General features: G+C 43.1%; 1 protein-coding gene across 1 annotated transcript in view; it reads right to left on the minus strand.

Moving 5' to 3' along the window:
- The window catches only part of LOC145353303 (cilia- and flagella-associated protein 47-like), a 495,401-nt gene that overhangs the window by 68,149 nt on the left and 410,317 nt on the right, over positions 1 to 16,935 (minus strand). The window contains exon 60 of the mRNA XM_080203935.1: positions 8,158 to 8,317. Coding sequence (XP_080060061.1) covers positions 8,158 to 8,317 — 160 coding nt within the window. The remainder of the gene's footprint in view (positions 1 to 8,157; positions 8,318 to 16,935) is intronic.

The raw sequence follows: 16,935 nt of genomic DNA on the forward strand, positions 1-16,935 counted from the left end.
CAAAAGTGTTTTCTAATTTCCCCCCAAAAAGGTCTGATTTTAGATAAGTGTTAGATTATAACCCCTACTCCTCGACTCCTCAACCAGCAGTAATAGTAACTCTATTTACCCCATCTTATCACTAAATATCTTAACATAGAACACAGAACACTACAGCACAAACAGGCCCTTTGGCCCACAAGTTGTGCTGATCACATCTTTACCTACTAAGCCATAGACCTACCTATAACCCCCAATCCCATTAGATCCCATATACTCATCCAGAAGTCTTTTAAAAGACCCCAGCGAGTTCGCCTCTATCACCACCGACGGCAGCCGATTCTATTCACTCACCACCCTCTGAGTGAAAAACTCACCCCTAACATCTCCTCTGTACTTGCTTCCCTGCACCTTAAATCTGTGTCCTCTTGTAGCGACCATTTCAGCCCAGGGAAATAACCTCTGAGAATCCACCCTATCTATTCCTCTCAACATGAAAGCTTCGATCAGATCACTCCTCAACCACCTTCACTGACACCATCACTAACATTGCCTATTTCCAAATCCATACTTAACTTTATCTTGGTCTTAGCTCATTTGCTGCTCAAACTCCGATTTCTTGGTTGAACTTAGGTGTGACTATTCCAATGCATTCTTGATCTTTTACATTTTATCCTCTGTAACTTTGTGCTCAATGCAAAACTCTGCTGTCCCCGTCTTTACTCCCACCAAGTCCCATTCAGCTTGTGCTTGTTGACCTACTCCCAATCAAGCAATGTCTTGCTTTTAAAAATCTCACTCTTGTTTTCATATACCTCCATGACCTCACATTGCCTATCTCCAAAGTCTCTACCAGTTCAACAACCTTCTGAGGTTTCTGCACTCCTCTACTTATGGCTCTTAAATATTCCTGATTTTAATTACTCCACCATTAGTAGCTGCACCTTCAGTTGCCTCACCCTAAGTTCTGGGATATTCTCCATACACCTTTCCACCTCTCTTTAACTTTCTTTCCCTCTGTATGACACCCCTTCAAATCCTCCTCTTTGATCAAGGTTTTGGTTATGCAACCTAATACCGGTTTATGTAACACAGTGGCCGGAATTTTCCAGCTGTTCGTGCTGGCGGGATCCTTCAGTTCTGCCAATGGCGCACCCCCCCCCCCCCCCACCCCCACCCCCCATGGGTTTTCTGGTGGCAAGGAGTGCATTGAACGAAAAACTCTGGTAACAATAGCAGGATAAAAGATCACACTATCAGCCAACGGTGGGCTATCTCCACCACCGCAAAACACACGGTGGGTTGTGTGGCAACTCCCGGCCAGTGTCTTATTTTTAATAATGCTCCTGTGAAGCATCTTGTGACATTTTGTTATGTTAAGAGTGCTAATTGAAATGAGGCTGTTGTTGTTAACCATCTAAATTCCAAGGAACACAATCTTAGTTTATGTAATCCTGCCTCGCAATTTAATCCATGTAGTTCAAATGCCACTCTGGCAAATCTACATTGCACTCAAGGCCAAAACATCCTTCCTAATCACTTGCAGTGTTCAGAATTGTTCACAATATCCCAAGTGTAATGTAATTAGGACTTTGTATGGTTGAAGTAAGATTCTACTCCTTTCATTCTAATCGTGTGGATATAAAGTTCAGCATTCCATTATCCTTTTTGATTATTTTATGTACTTTCCCATGACATGTTAATGATTTATGCACCTGGAATCCTAAAGACAGTATTTTTCAGCCACGCTCACCCTAGAACCGGAAAATTCCACCCAAAGTCAACGGACCTTTGCATGATCTGCCCCCAACCCACTATGATTCCTGTGGCAGGTGGGATGGAAAAATTCCCCCTCACCCCAACTGTCTTCAGACCTTCACAGTTTCTAGCTGTTCACCATTTAAAAAGCAGCTAATTCTGTTCTTTTTAGGTCAAAAGTGGATAGCCTAACATTTGCCAATGTTGAAACCAATTTGTCAGTTTTGGTCATTCACTTAAGCTATCAAAATTGGTTTGTAATGGTATGCTTCTATCTCCAGTGTGCGTACAGTGTCAACTACCTGTGTATCACCAACCAATTTAGCGATTTAATTTTCCATTCCATTATCTAGGTTGTTAATAAATACGGTGAAACTTGAAGCACAAGTACAGATCCTGTATTTGTACGACATTGCTAGTCACTGCCAATGTAAGTACCTGCCCATTATCCTCTTTCTCAGGCTCCTGACACTCAACTCATTTCCTAACCAGATCAAAAATTGTCTTCAGTACCATGAATTTTAAATTTAGCTAACAGTCCTTCTGAGGACCTTTATCAAATGCTTTCAGAAAATCCAACATTCCTCTGTCTGCTACTTCCGACACCACATCAAAATGACTTCTTTATATTCAGTTTCTGTCCTTAAATCTGACAACTGTAAATTGCTATCAACATGAACGATCTGTATGCACAGAGAAAATATGTCCTTTATCACTTTTAAGCACAATCTTATTCTTACTCGAATATTTAATGTGATGGCTAGCAATTTAAAACTAGGGTGGCACAGTGGTTAGCACTGCTGCATCACAGCGCCAGGGACCTGAGTTTGATTCCCGGCTTGGCTCACTGTCTGTGAGGAGTTTGCACATTCTCCCTGTGCCTGCGCTTGTTTACTCTGGATAGATTAGGCAGATTGGCCATGATAGATTGCCCATTAGTGTCAGGGGGTTTAGTAGAATAAACATATGGGATTAAGGGATAGGGCCTGGGTAGGATTGTTGTCGGTGCAGGCTCGATGGGTCAAATGGCCTCCTTCTGCACAGTCGGGATTCTATTTTCTATGACTCTATAAGAACATAAGAACATAAGAAATAAGAGCAGGAGTAGGCCATCTAGCCCTTCGAACCTGCCCCGCCATTCAATAAGATCATGGCTGATCTGTCGTGGCTCAGTTCCACTTTCCCGCCCTCTCCCCATAACCCTTAATCCCCTCGCTTATCAAAAACCCATCAACCCGGGTCTTAAAACAGGCAGAGAATTCCAGAGATTCACCACCCTTTGAGTGAAGAAGTTCCTCCTCAACTCCGTTCTAAACTGCCCCCCCTTTATCTTGAGGCTGTGCCCCCTAGTCCTACTGTCCTTTCTGAGCGGGAAGAGTCTCTCCACCTCTATCCTATCCATCCCATTCATCATCTTAAATGTCTCAATGAGATCTCCCCTCATTCTTCTAAACTCTAACGAGTACAAGCCTCGTTTATTCAGCCTCTCCTCATAGCTCAACTCCCTCAACTCCGGTAACAGCCTAGTAAACCTCTGCACACCCTCCAAGGCCAAAATATCCTTGCGTAAGTGCGGCGACCAAAACTGCACACAGTACTCCAGCTGCGGCCTCATCAGTGCCCTATACAGCCGCAGCAAGACCTCCCTACTTTTATATTCAATCCCCCTCGCCATGAAGGCCAGCATCCCATTAGCCTTCCTGACCACCTGCTGCACCTGCAAGCTGGGTTTTTGCGACTCATGCACAAGGACCCCGAGGTCCCTCTGCACCGTCGCCTGCTGCAGTTTTTCACCACGTAACTAATAGTCCTTCCTACCATTACTCCTACCAAAGTGGACCACCTCGCACTTGCCAACATTAAATTCCATTTGCCAGTTCCTGGCCCATTCGCCCAGCCTACCTAGATCCTTCTGCAGACTCTCCACACCCTCCGTGCAATTTGCCGTTCCACCAATCTTGGTGTCATCAGCAAATTTCGACACCATACACTCGGTTCCCTCCTCCAGATCATCTATATAAATGGTAAATAGCTGAGGCCCCAGCACCGACCCCTGGGGCACTCCACTAGTCACCAACCACCAATCCGAATAGCACCCATTGACCCCCACTCTCTGCCTCCTATTTGACAGCCAATCCTCTATCCACGCTAACACCCTACCCCCAACTCCATGCCCCCTTACCTTCTGCAATAGCCTCTTGTGAGGTACCTTGTCAAACGCCTTCTGAAAATCAAGAAAAACCACATCCACCAGCTCTCCTCTATCCACCGCCCTAGACACATCCTCATAGAACTCCAATAAATTTGTCAGACACGACTTCCCCTTAACAAAACCATGCTGCGTCTGCTCTATCAAGCAATTCCCCTCAAGATGCCTCGCTATTTCCTCCTTGATGACGGATTCTAACATTTTACCTACAACAGATGTAAACTAACAGGCGTATAATTCCCTGCCTTTTGCCTGCCACCCTTCTTAAACAACGGCATAACATTGGCCGTTTTCCAATCCTCCGGCACTTCCCCGGAATCCAGCGATGTTTGGAAAATAACCACCAAGGCATCCACTATCACCTCCGCCATTTCTTTCAGAACCCTTGGATGCATTCCATCCGGTCCTGGGGACTTGTCCACAATCAGTCCCTCCAGTCTGTCGAGCACCTCCTCTCTAGTAACAATAATGTCATTGAGACCCTCCAGTCCTACCACCTTTCCATCGCTAACACCCGGCAAATTATTCACGTCTTCCTCCATGAAGACCGAAACAAAAAGGATATTCAAGACCTCAGCCATTTCCCCATTCCCTACCACTAAGTCCCCCCTCTCATCCTCTAAGGGACCAACGTTCACCCTAGCCAGCCTCTTCCTTTTTATATATTTATAAAAACTCTTGCTATCCTTTTTTATATTAAGCGCAAGCCCAGCTTCATAGTTTCTCCCACCCTTCTTTATCAACTTCTTTGTCAACCTTTGTTGACTTTTAAACCTCTCCCAATCCTCTTCTCACCCACTACTCTTAGCTACTCTAAACGCCTCCACTTTTAATTTAACACTTTCCTTCACCTCCTTCGTTATCCACGGCTTATTACCTCTCCTCCTATGGTCCTTTTTAACCATCGGAACAAATTTCTGCTGAGCACCAAGAAAGATCTCCTTAAAGATCCTCTACTGCTCATCAGCAGACCTACCTTCCAACGCGCTCCCCCAGTCAACATTCGCCAATTCTTCTCTCATCCTACCGTACTCCCCTCTGTTCAAACGAAGGACGCGTGTCCGGGAACCCACTTTCCCCTCCTCCATCTGCACCAGAAACTCCACCATACAATGATCACTATCCCCAAGAGGATCCTTCACCGCAAGGTCCCTAATTCTACCCGCCTCGTTACATAATACCAGATCCAAGATAGCTCGCTCCCTCGTCGGCTCCAACACACACTGTTCAAGGAAACTATCCCGGCAGCATTCCAAGAACTCCTCCTCGAGCCCACCGCGTCCAACATGGGTCGACCAATCAATATGTAGATTGAAATCCCCCATAATTATCGCCGTTCCATTCCTGCACACCGCACTTATTTGCGAGTTAACAGCCCGCCCCACCTCCAGATCATTATTCGGGGGCCTGTAGACGACACCCACCAGCGTCTTCCTCTCTTTGCTGTTCCTAATCTCCACCCACAACGATTCCACTTTCTGCTCTTTGGTTCCTATATCATCCCTTGCTACCACCCTGATGCTATCCTTAATCAGCAGAGCTACACCCCCCGCCTTTTCCCTCCTGCCTATCCTTCCTAAACACTTGATACCCCTGGACATTCAGCTCCCAGTCCCTGTCACCTTGCAGCCACGTCTCTGTAATGGCCACCAGATCATATCCATTTGTGCTGATCTGTGCCACCAGCTCATCCACTTTATTCCGAATGCTTTGTGCATTCAGATAAAGTGCCTTCATCCCAGCCTTCACCTGGACCCTATTTGCCAGAACGCCACCAACCATACTCACGCCCCCTACTCCCTTTATTATTGGGACATCCTCAGCCTCTTCCCTTACCTGTACCCTCTCCTTAACTTTAGACCCTGTAATGTCACCTACCCTCACACCCTCCCCCCCCCAATTAGTTTAAAGCCCTGTCTACAGTCCTATTTACACGATTCGCCAGGACTCTGGTCCCTGCACAGTTCAGACCAACCCCATCCCCCCGAACAGGTCCCACCTACCCCGATACTGACGCCAATGCCCCATAAATTCAAACCCGTTCCTCCCACACCAATCCCTGAGCCACCCATTCACTTCCTTAATCTTATCAACCTTATGCCCGTCTGCACTTGGTTCAGGCAGTAGTCCAGAGATAACCACCTTGTCGGTTCTACTTTTTAATTCCATTCCCAGCTTTTCATACTCCCTCCCCAGATCCTCAGTTTGCAATTTGCCTACGTCGTTGGCACCCACATGTACTACAACGACCGGATTCTCACCCTCCCACTCCAGGTTCCTCTGCAGCCCAGATGTGACATCCTGGACCCGAGCATCAGGCAGACAACACACCCTTCTGCGCACTTTGTCATTGTGACAAAGGACAGTGTCAATACCCTTAACCCCACTGTCCCCAATTACGACTACGTTCCTTTTCACCTTCTCTTTGCCTATATCCTGCGTCTGCATCACTGTACTGTGTGCAGTTTGCTCACCAACCTCATCTCCCTCGTTCTCGTCCACACTGGAAGCAAGAACCTCAAACCTGTTATGCAGATTGAGAAGCTGGGGCATCCAGTCCCCACCCTCCTTCCTCCGCTCCCCACCCTCCTTCCTCCTCTCAGCAGCCCCCTCTTGTTCCTGACCCTTAGAGTTAGCCAGTCCGGGGGGGTGGATGTCTCTTGCACCCCATTGACAATGGCACCCTCTCTCCCCCTGATGAGCCTCAGTGTCTGAAGCTCAGAGGCCAGCTCATCCACCTTGAGCTGGAACTCCTCCAGCAACCTGCACTTACTGCAGACATGGTCACTGGGAAGGACCCTGGGGTCCACCAGCTCCCACATCATACAGAAACAGCACATCACATGCCCCTCCATTATTCACTGTAGTAGTATTGAAAATTTCCACACGAACTTACCTGGCCCTTTTTCTCCCCAGCCCTTTGATCCTAAGCCCTAATAGCTCACTCTGCTTCCCTCTTACTCCGCTGCCCGCTCCGACGCTGCCCGCTGTCTACACCAGGCCTCCTTTTAAACCTGGTGCTGTTTTAAAGCCTGCTCACCCACAAATCCCTGCTATCCACTCCCTTAGAATTCTTAAAGCGGTAAATACAAAAAGCCCGCAAAAATGCTTTTAAATGATTTAAACAGTTCTACAAGGTAAGTTCTTACTACGAAAGTGCTTTAAACTTATTTAAACAGGTTTTTAACAGGTAATTTCTTATCTGATCTCTGCTCCCTCACTCGTCTGCTCCAGCAAACAATCTCGGACCTGGAAAATCATGGTCAGCACTGAGGGGAATTGATCAACTGCCCACAAACTAAATATATATAACTATCACCTCACCAATCGCTAGACCACTAACCCCACCTCTGTGATAGATGGAAACCTGGCCGGTGAGCAATTTAAATAGTGGAGGATATTCAAGGTAGTTTTATTTAACAGGAAACCTAGTCAATCCTTTCTCATCCCAAGTTGAGTGTCTGATACTTCAGTCAGCAACACAACCACCACCTTCTCTGTCTCATCAGCCTGCTGGCTTGACATTTAATCCTGGATGAGCTGTAATTTTGTCGAGTTAAACATTGGAAAATTGAACTCATTAGAGGTCATTTCAACATCCAAGAATGGATGGGTATGGGATCAGGCAAGAGCTAACAAAATCAGGAAAGAAATAAGCACAACCATAACTTCACTCCAACCTACCCTCTTCATGACTTAACTGGCTACATCTGAGTAATCTGATTATTGGAGTAGGTGTGTTCATTAGCACAGATGGGGGTCAGCAATTAGCAAAACATTTAATATTGTGATTACATGGAAATGAGGCGCAGTTCTAATAAATTTAATGTGCATTTTTATTTAACCCCCCTCCAGGCAGCACTTTCCAGAGCTCAGGAGGTTTGCCTGTGCAGGTGGTCGGGAATTTCAGATGCAGTCCATGGGGACCTTTGAACTTCAAATTGGCCAATCTTGATATACAGTCTTTACAGCTGATTTGTCACTTCCCTCTAGCAAATCCTTGTCAGTATTGAGATTTCCGACTTTCAGGTAAATTTATTTGCCACAGCATTACTTTTTTTCTTTTTAATGCTTAAGTAATGTGACAACCTACAGTCAGAATAGATCTCATCCAGCGGTTCGATCAACTGTAGCAAAATAGCTTCACACGTTCAATTGTGCCTTTAAAATAGCTATTGAAACAAACATTTCCGTTAATTTATTCATCTTACCTTTTAAGTTCACTGCTGGTCACTTTACCCATTTCATAAGGCCAGCTACTTCCATCTTGCTTCTTAATTTGAACCACCATCAGACCCTCACACATCATCATATCATCAGGTGCAAAAATCAAAGGGATGTCCAATTTTTCTTTTGGGGGAAGTAATATCCCTATTCAATTGAATAACATGTATAGTATTAATATACAGTGATAGAAAATCTTAGAAACCAGAGATATGCAATTCACTTATAGCAACTTCAAAATCTATTAGATATGTAAATGACTTGGATGAACAAGGTGCCAACAGCTAAAGAAAAATGATACCTCATGTAAACATATCAGTTGATATTCAATTTATGCTTGTGATAATAATAAATGTGAGATGATTACGACACACTATTAAGTTTAGGAAGCTATGCAAGGGAAATATTGCAAATCCGCTTGATACAAAGAGGGGAGAGGGGATGGTCTATCACATGATTGAACAATGATGTGTGAAAATTTCAGTGCCGATGTGGTGTCAGGTACATAGGCCTACAATTAAGAACACAAATATAAGAACATAAGAACTAGGAGGAGGAGTAGGCCATCTGGCTTCTCGAGCCTGCTCCACCATTCAATAAGATCATGGAGATCTTTTTGTGCTCATTTTCCCGCCCACTCACCACAACCTTTAATTCCTTTACTGTTCAAAAATTTATCTATCCTTGCCTTAAAAACATTCAATGAGGTAGCCTCCACTGCTTCACTAGGCAGACAATTCCGCAGATTCACAACCCTTTTGTGTGATGAAGTTCCTCCTCAACTCAGTCCTAAATCTGTTTCCCCTTATTTTGAGGCTATGTCCCCTAGTTGTAGTTTCACCCACCAGTGGAAACTTCCCTGCTTCTACCATACCTATTTTCTTCATAATCTTATATGTTTCTATAAGATCTCCCCTCATCCTTCTGAATTCAAATGAGTCTAACCCTAGTCTACTCAATCCCTTCTCATAGATAGATCATTCTGCCGCTGCCGCCGCCACTGCTAGTATATCCTTTCTTAAATAAGGAGACCAAAACTGTACACAGTATTCCAGGTGTGGCCTCACCAGCCCTTATATAGCTGCAACATAATCTCGCTGTTTTTAAACTCCAAACAACATGTTCCTCCAGCTGTTTGTAATAGGTAAAGTACAGGCAATACTTGTGCTTGCAAAACCTACAATAAAATGTCTACTGTTAGATATAATTCAGTGATTGCTGAGTGCCTGCTAAACAATCCTGAGTGTGCTAATAACTACACTAACAGCCAATTGAAGACCATCAGTTGACCTTGTAATGTGACTCATTTATGCTGGCTAGATGTACAGAGAGCTATTCTCTGCAAACAGAAGAAACATGTTGAAGCTGTGCACTGTTTTCGAATTACCCAGCAGCATGGGGAGCCTATAGTTTCCCTAAAGCATGTTCCATGAAAGATGGTGTTAATCAGAGACCTCTTGCAAACCAATCAGCACTGTTTTTTTCTCCTGTGGTACAAACTGTGTGCTTGCTTGAAATTAGACATTCATAAATTTGTCCTGATAAGTGCATCCTGTTGATGGAAAAAAATGTCCCAGTGATTTTTACAAAATGTAATCAGACAAAAACATGGAATCAAAGAATCAGGGTATTAGGCCAGATAGCCAAACACTTGGTCAAAATTGTAGAACCAAGATTTAGCTCTGATTTATCCTTAGTGATGATGTGGAGATGCTGGTGTTGGACTGGGGTAAACACAGTACAAAGTTAGATAACCTGGTATTGTGAGACTTCTTACTGTGTTTATCCTTAGTGAAGCAGAACAGATTTTCAAACATGGTAAGTCAGTAAGTCAACTATGAATTCCATCAAGTTACCTTACTTTACATATATCAATCTGTTCCGGAAAGCCAGGTTTAAATCTGATGTATAAATATATGGCTCAAGAGTCTAATACTCTATCTACCGACCTGGGCATTCTGAGGCTTACATGGGACCCATGTGCCTATTGTGCTATTGGTGATCATTGGCCTTGTGCTAATTAGATAACTTAGCCTGAAAAAAAACAAGTCTCAGAAGATAAATCTTGTTGAATGATATCAGTTGCTTTAAACAATTTATAGTGTGCCAGGGCTTGAAGGGGTGCGTGTGCAACAGCAATGTCATTTTTTTTGTAGTTCTGTATCTATTTGTCACCTGTACTGATTTTCAAACTGTGTCGAATGAGGTTTTGAACACAAATGTAATGCACTTATATCACCTTTGAGTAAGCTCACTGGTCTGTGGAGGAAAATAAGAGCCAAGTATATTGAGAGAACAACTTAGAGATATGCAATGTATTGGGGCAGATTTAACTAATTTTCCCAAGGGAGACCTTCAGTATGAGTTACTTTTATATATTTACATCCGATAGGCAATTTCCAGAATAGAGTAAGGCTGAGAAGGAATTAGAGAAGAGAGCTGCGAGGTTGCGATCAGTGGTTGTTGTCAAATAAAATCATTGAAATATTTCAATATGAAGTGGCTTAATAGAATACACAGTGCAAAACTACGGACAGTTCCATGACAGCTGAAAAATAAGGAAGGCGATGGCAGCTGTTCAGGCTTTCTATCTTGTTTGCCTGAGCGTGGACTTCCAGTTTCTTAAAACGCACGAAGAAAAGACAAGATGAGCTCCCTAAGATTCAGCTGGCATCAAATCCTTCAGTGTAACCATGAAGGAAAATTTCAAGAAATGAGATGATTTGTGGATATAAATGTAAATCTTCAAAAAAAACCCATTCCAGCAATGTTCACAGCTGTTGCCACAGCATATCGACTAAATTGCAGCAAGCTATGGTTTTATTTGAAAGATTATGCTGGTCTACGTTTCCGGAGAAAGGAAGAGAGAATGAGGAGAAGAGTCAAACTGTCAGAGAAATACAATGGAGACAATAGAAAGTACATGAACAATGCATAGAGAATAACAAAGCGAAGGAAGACAGAAAAGATTAGAGGGGGCAGGAAGGCAGAAAGATTGTCACCACCCAGCCCCATTCTCTCCCCATTATTTACCTTTGGCCCCAGCATTCCTCTTCCCCAACTGCAAACCTTCCTGAAGGTCCACACCACCATTGTAGGCAAATTATTTCTGGCAGACTTGCCCCATGGAATGAATTTCTTCCTGCCTTTTTCTATTTTCTCTCCCCATTTCCATTTACATCCCTATCTCTCCCAATACCCTCCATTCTTTTAAATGGCTCTAGCCACCTCACCCTAATAAGAACATAAGAACTAGGAGCAGGAGTAGGCCATCTGGCCCCTTGAGCCTGCTCCACCATTCAATAAGATCATGGCTGATCTTTTTGTGAATTCAGCTCCACTTACCTGCCCGCTCACCATAACCCTTAATTCCCTTACTGTTCAAAAACTTATCTATCCTTGCCTTAAAAACATTCAATGAGGTAGCCTCAACTGCTTCACCAGGCAGGGAATTCCCCAGATTCACAACCCTTTGTGCGAAGAAGTTCTTCCTCAACTCAGTCCTAAATCTGCTTCCCCTTATTTTGAGGCCATGCCCCCTAGATCTAGCTTCACCTGCCAGTGGAAACAACTTCCCTGTTTCTATTTTATCTATTACCTTCATAATCTTATATGTTTCTATAAGATCTCCCCTCATTCTTTTGAATTCCAATAAGTGTAGCCCCAATCTACTCAGTCCCTCCTCATAAGCCAACTGTCTCAACTCCAGAATCAACCTACTGAATCTCCTCTGCACCCCCTCCAGTGTCAGTATATCCTTTCTCAAGTAAGGAGACCAAAACTGTCCACAGTACTCCAACTGTGGCTTCACCAGCACCTTAACAGCTGCAACATAATCTCACTGTTTTTAAACTCCATCCCTCTAGCAATGAAGGACAAAATTCCATTTGCCTTCTTAATTACCTGCTGCACCTGCAAACCAACTCCTTGAGATTCCTGCACAAGGACACCCATGTCCCTCTGCACAGCAGCATGCTGCAATTTTTTTACCATTTAAATAATCGTCTATTTTGCTGTTATTCCTACCAAAATGGATGACCTCGTATTTATCAACATTGTACTCCATCTGCCAGACCCCTTGCCCACTCACTTTGATTATCTATATCCCTTTGCAGACTTTTGGTGTCCTCTGCACTCTTTGCTGTTTCACCCATCTTAGTGTCATCTGCGAATTTTGACACACTACACTTGGTCCCCAACTCCAAATCATCTATGTAAATAGTAAACAATTGCAGACTCAACACTGGTCCCTGAGGCACACCACTAGTCACTGATCGCCAATCAGAAAAACATCCATTTACCCCCACTCTTTGCTTTCTGTTAGTTAACCAATCCTCTATCCATGCTAATACATTACCCGTAACACTGTGCACCTTTATCTTATGTAGCAGCCTTTGATGCGGCACCTTGTCAAGACGCACCACATCTACAGGTTTCTCATTGTCCACTGAACATGTAATGTTCGCAAAGAATTCCACCAAATTAGTCAAACATGTTCTGCCCTTCATGAACCCATGCTGCGTCTTACCAATGCGACAATTTATATCCAGGTGTCTCGCTATTTCTTCCTTGATGATAGATTCAAGCATTTTCCCTATTAAGAAGTTAAGCTAACCGGCCTATAGTAAACTGCCTTTTGTCTACCTCCTTTTTTGAACAGTGGCATCACATTTGCTGTTTTCCAATCTGTGGGAACCACGCCGCAGATAGTTTTCTTTGCACACGGAGTCCATAGTTCTATCCTACACAAGGAAGATCTGAAAGCTCTCTGTTTCTTTCTTGACCTCATGTCGAATCAGGTCTCATCCACAACCACCACTTGTTCTCATATAGAGCAACTTTCCCCCCGACCTCACTTGCTTTCTCCAAAGGAAGGGTGTTGCTATGTGGATCCAAACAGATCCGAGCTATATCAAATGCAAAATAATGTGGATGCTGGAAATCTGAAATAAAAACAGAAAATGCTGGAACATTCAGCAGATCTGGCAGCATCTGTCCTAACTTGGCCTTTGTTTGGGATATATGGAACATTTCTTTGTTCCAATCCTACTCAGATCCTCTCCCTCTCCTCTTTTTCCAATACATTAAAGATTGCAAGGCAGCTGTTTCCTGCTCTCATCCCAAACTGAAAGATTTTACCAACTTCGCTTCTAATTTCAATCTTTCCCGCACAGAAACACAGAAAATAGGAACATTTGGCCTTTCCAGCCTCTTTCACCATTCATTATGATCATGGCTGATCATCCACCTCAGTAGCCCGATCTTGCCTTCCCCCCATATTCTATGATCCTCTTCAGCCCTCTATCTGAGTTGGCTGTATCTAATTCCTCCTTGAAAACATACAATGTTTAGGCCTCAATTGCTTTCTGTGGTACTGAATTCCACAGGTTTACCACTCTCTGGGTGAACAAATTTCTCCTCATTCCAATCATCAAATCACACAGTGTAGAAGGAGGCCATTCGGCCCATTGAGTCTGCACCAACCACAATCCCACCTATGTCCTATTCCCATGACCCCATGCATTTACCCTGTCTAATCCCCCTGAAACTAAGGGGCAAGTTAACATGGCCAATCCACCTAACTTGCACATCTTTGGACTGTGGATGGAAACCAGAGCACTCAGAGGAAACCCACATGGACACAGAGAAAATGTCTTAAGGTTTCATCCCGTATCCTTAGACTATGACCCCTGGGTCTGGACACCCTCACCATTGAGAACGTGCCTTCTGCACCTACCCTGTTTGGACCTGTTAGAATTTTATAGGTTTCTGTGATATCCTCCCAATTTTCTAAACTCCAGCGAATATAATCCTAACTGATTCAGTCTCTCATACGTTAGTCCCAGGAATCAGTCTGGTAAACCATCTCTGCACTCCCTCTAGAGCAAAGACATCCTTCCTCAGATAAGGAGACAAAAACTGCAAGCAATATTCCAGGTGTGGCCTCACCAAGGCCCTGTCTAATTGTAGCAAGACATCCCTGCTCCTATAGCCACATTCGCTTGTTATGAATGCAAATATACCATATGCATTCTTTACTGCCTGCATGCTTACTGGAAGACTGAAATTGGTCATTCTGTCTGGGGGTTGGGCATGTAGGGCCTCACTCAACATAGTTTATCTACTGTCCTTAAACAATGCTTTTAAAGGGAAGGAAAATTATAGTTTAAGATGAATAAAAGTAACCACGACACAAGGTATCAGAGAAATCCAGATCCATCCAAGGTGAAAAGGCTTTGATCACCAGCAACAGCATCAGCCATTGTTGCAAACTCCACAATATAGACTGGGAGTCTCCAGAAATTGAGGATTGATCTCCTGGATGTTGCTCTCAGCAATTCAGGAGAGTTAACATTGGAAAAATATGACCTGAAGACACTATCAGCACCGACCCCCAAACAGAGTAACAGGTTGCAATTCTCATACTTCTGACTCCATTGCCATCCTGAAGCCATCTACTTATTTATTTCTCAAGCCTGTATTTTAACCTTTGCCAGAACATTGTTAATCCTGAATTGGTTTGATTTATTATCACATGCATTGGTATACAATGAGAAGTAATGTTTCTTGTACACTATATAGACAAAGCATACTGTTCATACAGTACAGAGAATGTTAAGCGGACTGAATAGCATGGGTTGTATGTCGAATGGGTGTGGTAAGGGAATATGAGTTAAGAAATTCAGTCGTCAGAAGTTAATGAACAAGTAACTATGTTCTTTGAATATCATTAATGTGACTGTGTTTAAGATAGAGGCTTGTTAGTAGTAGTCACGTTCTTTTGCTCTATATAGCAAAATTATTTGGTTTTGACAGTGACCCTGGTGGCTTAATTCTTTTATCAGTAAATATCTGGGTTTTCGGATTTCAAGATAAAATGTGAACTATGCTTGGCTCTGCCGATCTCATATCACAACTAAATGACAATCTTCTTCTCCTGCTAAAGGAGTTTCAGAACACGACTTTACAGATTCAGTTCTGCAACTGTGCTTGACAGGTTTGGATTAAATTAACATCAAACTAAACTAAATATCTGAACCAGACTAGTTTTCTCATCCTGAAAGATGACATGCAGTACAAAAATTAATCAAACCCTGTCTTTCAAATACTCGCATTGTATCTCGACTTCCAAGTAGTTCATTACTGCATGACTGTCAAGAATGGTTTCAAGTTTGCTTTTGATTTCTGATTCCTCTTCTGTTCCACATACAAGAATTTTTCAACTGATTTTGAAATTTTCTTTCCTCATTTCTTTTTGAGGAAGAAACCCAGAAAGCTGAGAAATAATTTGGTGTGATATTAGCATACTGGCATTCAGTGCATTTGTATTAAATCACTTTTTCCACTATTTCAGCATGGAATTAATCCGTTACGTTAGTGGTCAAAAATGTATTCATGTCCATTTGTCAGTACCATATAGTATAATGTTAGTGCAGTATAATTTCAAGGTTAAAGGATGGTAATATCCATTTCTGCCATCACTAACTGATTGCCTCCTTTTAGTGACCTGTATATGGGCTGGAACTTAACAGGCACAGCCTGTCTATCCATTTGGAGCTCATGTTACCTCAGTAGGATTTTTTTTCTCTCTGTCAAACAATTGCTGTTGTCCTTCTTGAAGCCAGGTCCAAAAGAATTCAGGCAAAACTACTATAAAATCATAATTGTTGGACAAGCCACTGTGTCTGGATGGCAGAAAATTTCCTTCAACAGGGTCATTCTCTCAACTGTCTGATGGCCAAAGTTCTGGGGAGGACAAAGAAAATGCTTCAGAGAGACACTGAAGTTCTCCACTCAGTGTGGCAGCATTGACCTTAATGGCTGGGAGGAGTTTGCTACCAATTGTTCAGAATGGCAACAGCTTATTAAGCTGCATCAGCCTTCAAGTCTCAATGCCTTAACAATGAGGTAGAATAATGGCAGGGAATGAAGCAACCCCGCTTTTCGGCCTTTTGGCTAAGATCAAGTTTAGTATTGACATCCTGCTCTTGATAGAAATCAATGAGATTACACTAATGCTTCATTTGGAGGAATTTTTACAAATGGCAATTAGGCCTTTTGGCTCAGATGCAAATAAAATCAAGCACTGGAGGGAATGCAATGTCTGCTCCAATCAGCTTGGATCATATAAATCAAGCCCAAGACAGAAAGAGCCTCTTCCTGTTGTGTCAGCTTGGACCTGGAATGTCTCACTTACTGAAACTTTGAATTGGACTTTGATTGGATTGAATTGGATATAAAAAGAAACTCCTGCAGGACAGATGCTGATTTGTCCTGCCTCATGTGCCCAAAGATCTGCAAGTTAGGAATTGGCCTGATTTGTCACATTAAGATCCATGGCAGAAACTGACCACCCTGAATAGACATATTCCTTGAATTGAGGGGCAACCAACACTGGGCCACACTGTATATCAAGCTGAGCTGTCCACCCAACATAAACTTCAGTTTGTGCAGAAGCTTTGCTACTCATGTCATACTTGCAGTAAATTCCACTCACCTATTCTTTCTTTTTTCATCAATTTCCACTGCTTCTCCATTCCCTATTCATCAAATGTAAGATTGTCAGCTTTGTTTCTCCACAGCTTCCCTTTTCCCAACATTGTGACCTATTCCAGCGTGTTAGTAACAGCTTTCTGGACCCTTAACTCTGGAATTTCTCTCCTTTCAGGAGTCTCCTCAAAATCTCTCTCTTTGACCATTTCTTTTGTCATTCCATTAACTCAACTACTTTTGCATGCTGGCATTTTCTCCCTTTGCTTAGTATC

Source organism: Carcharhinus amblyrhynchos, chromosome 15, assembly GCF_965287045.1.
Source record: "Carcharhinus amblyrhynchos chromosome 15, sCarAmb.v2.hapA, whole genome shotgun sequence".
NCBI lineage: Eukaryota > Metazoa > Chordata > Chondrichthyes > Carcharhiniformes > Carcharhinidae > Carcharhinus > Carcharhinus amblyrhynchos.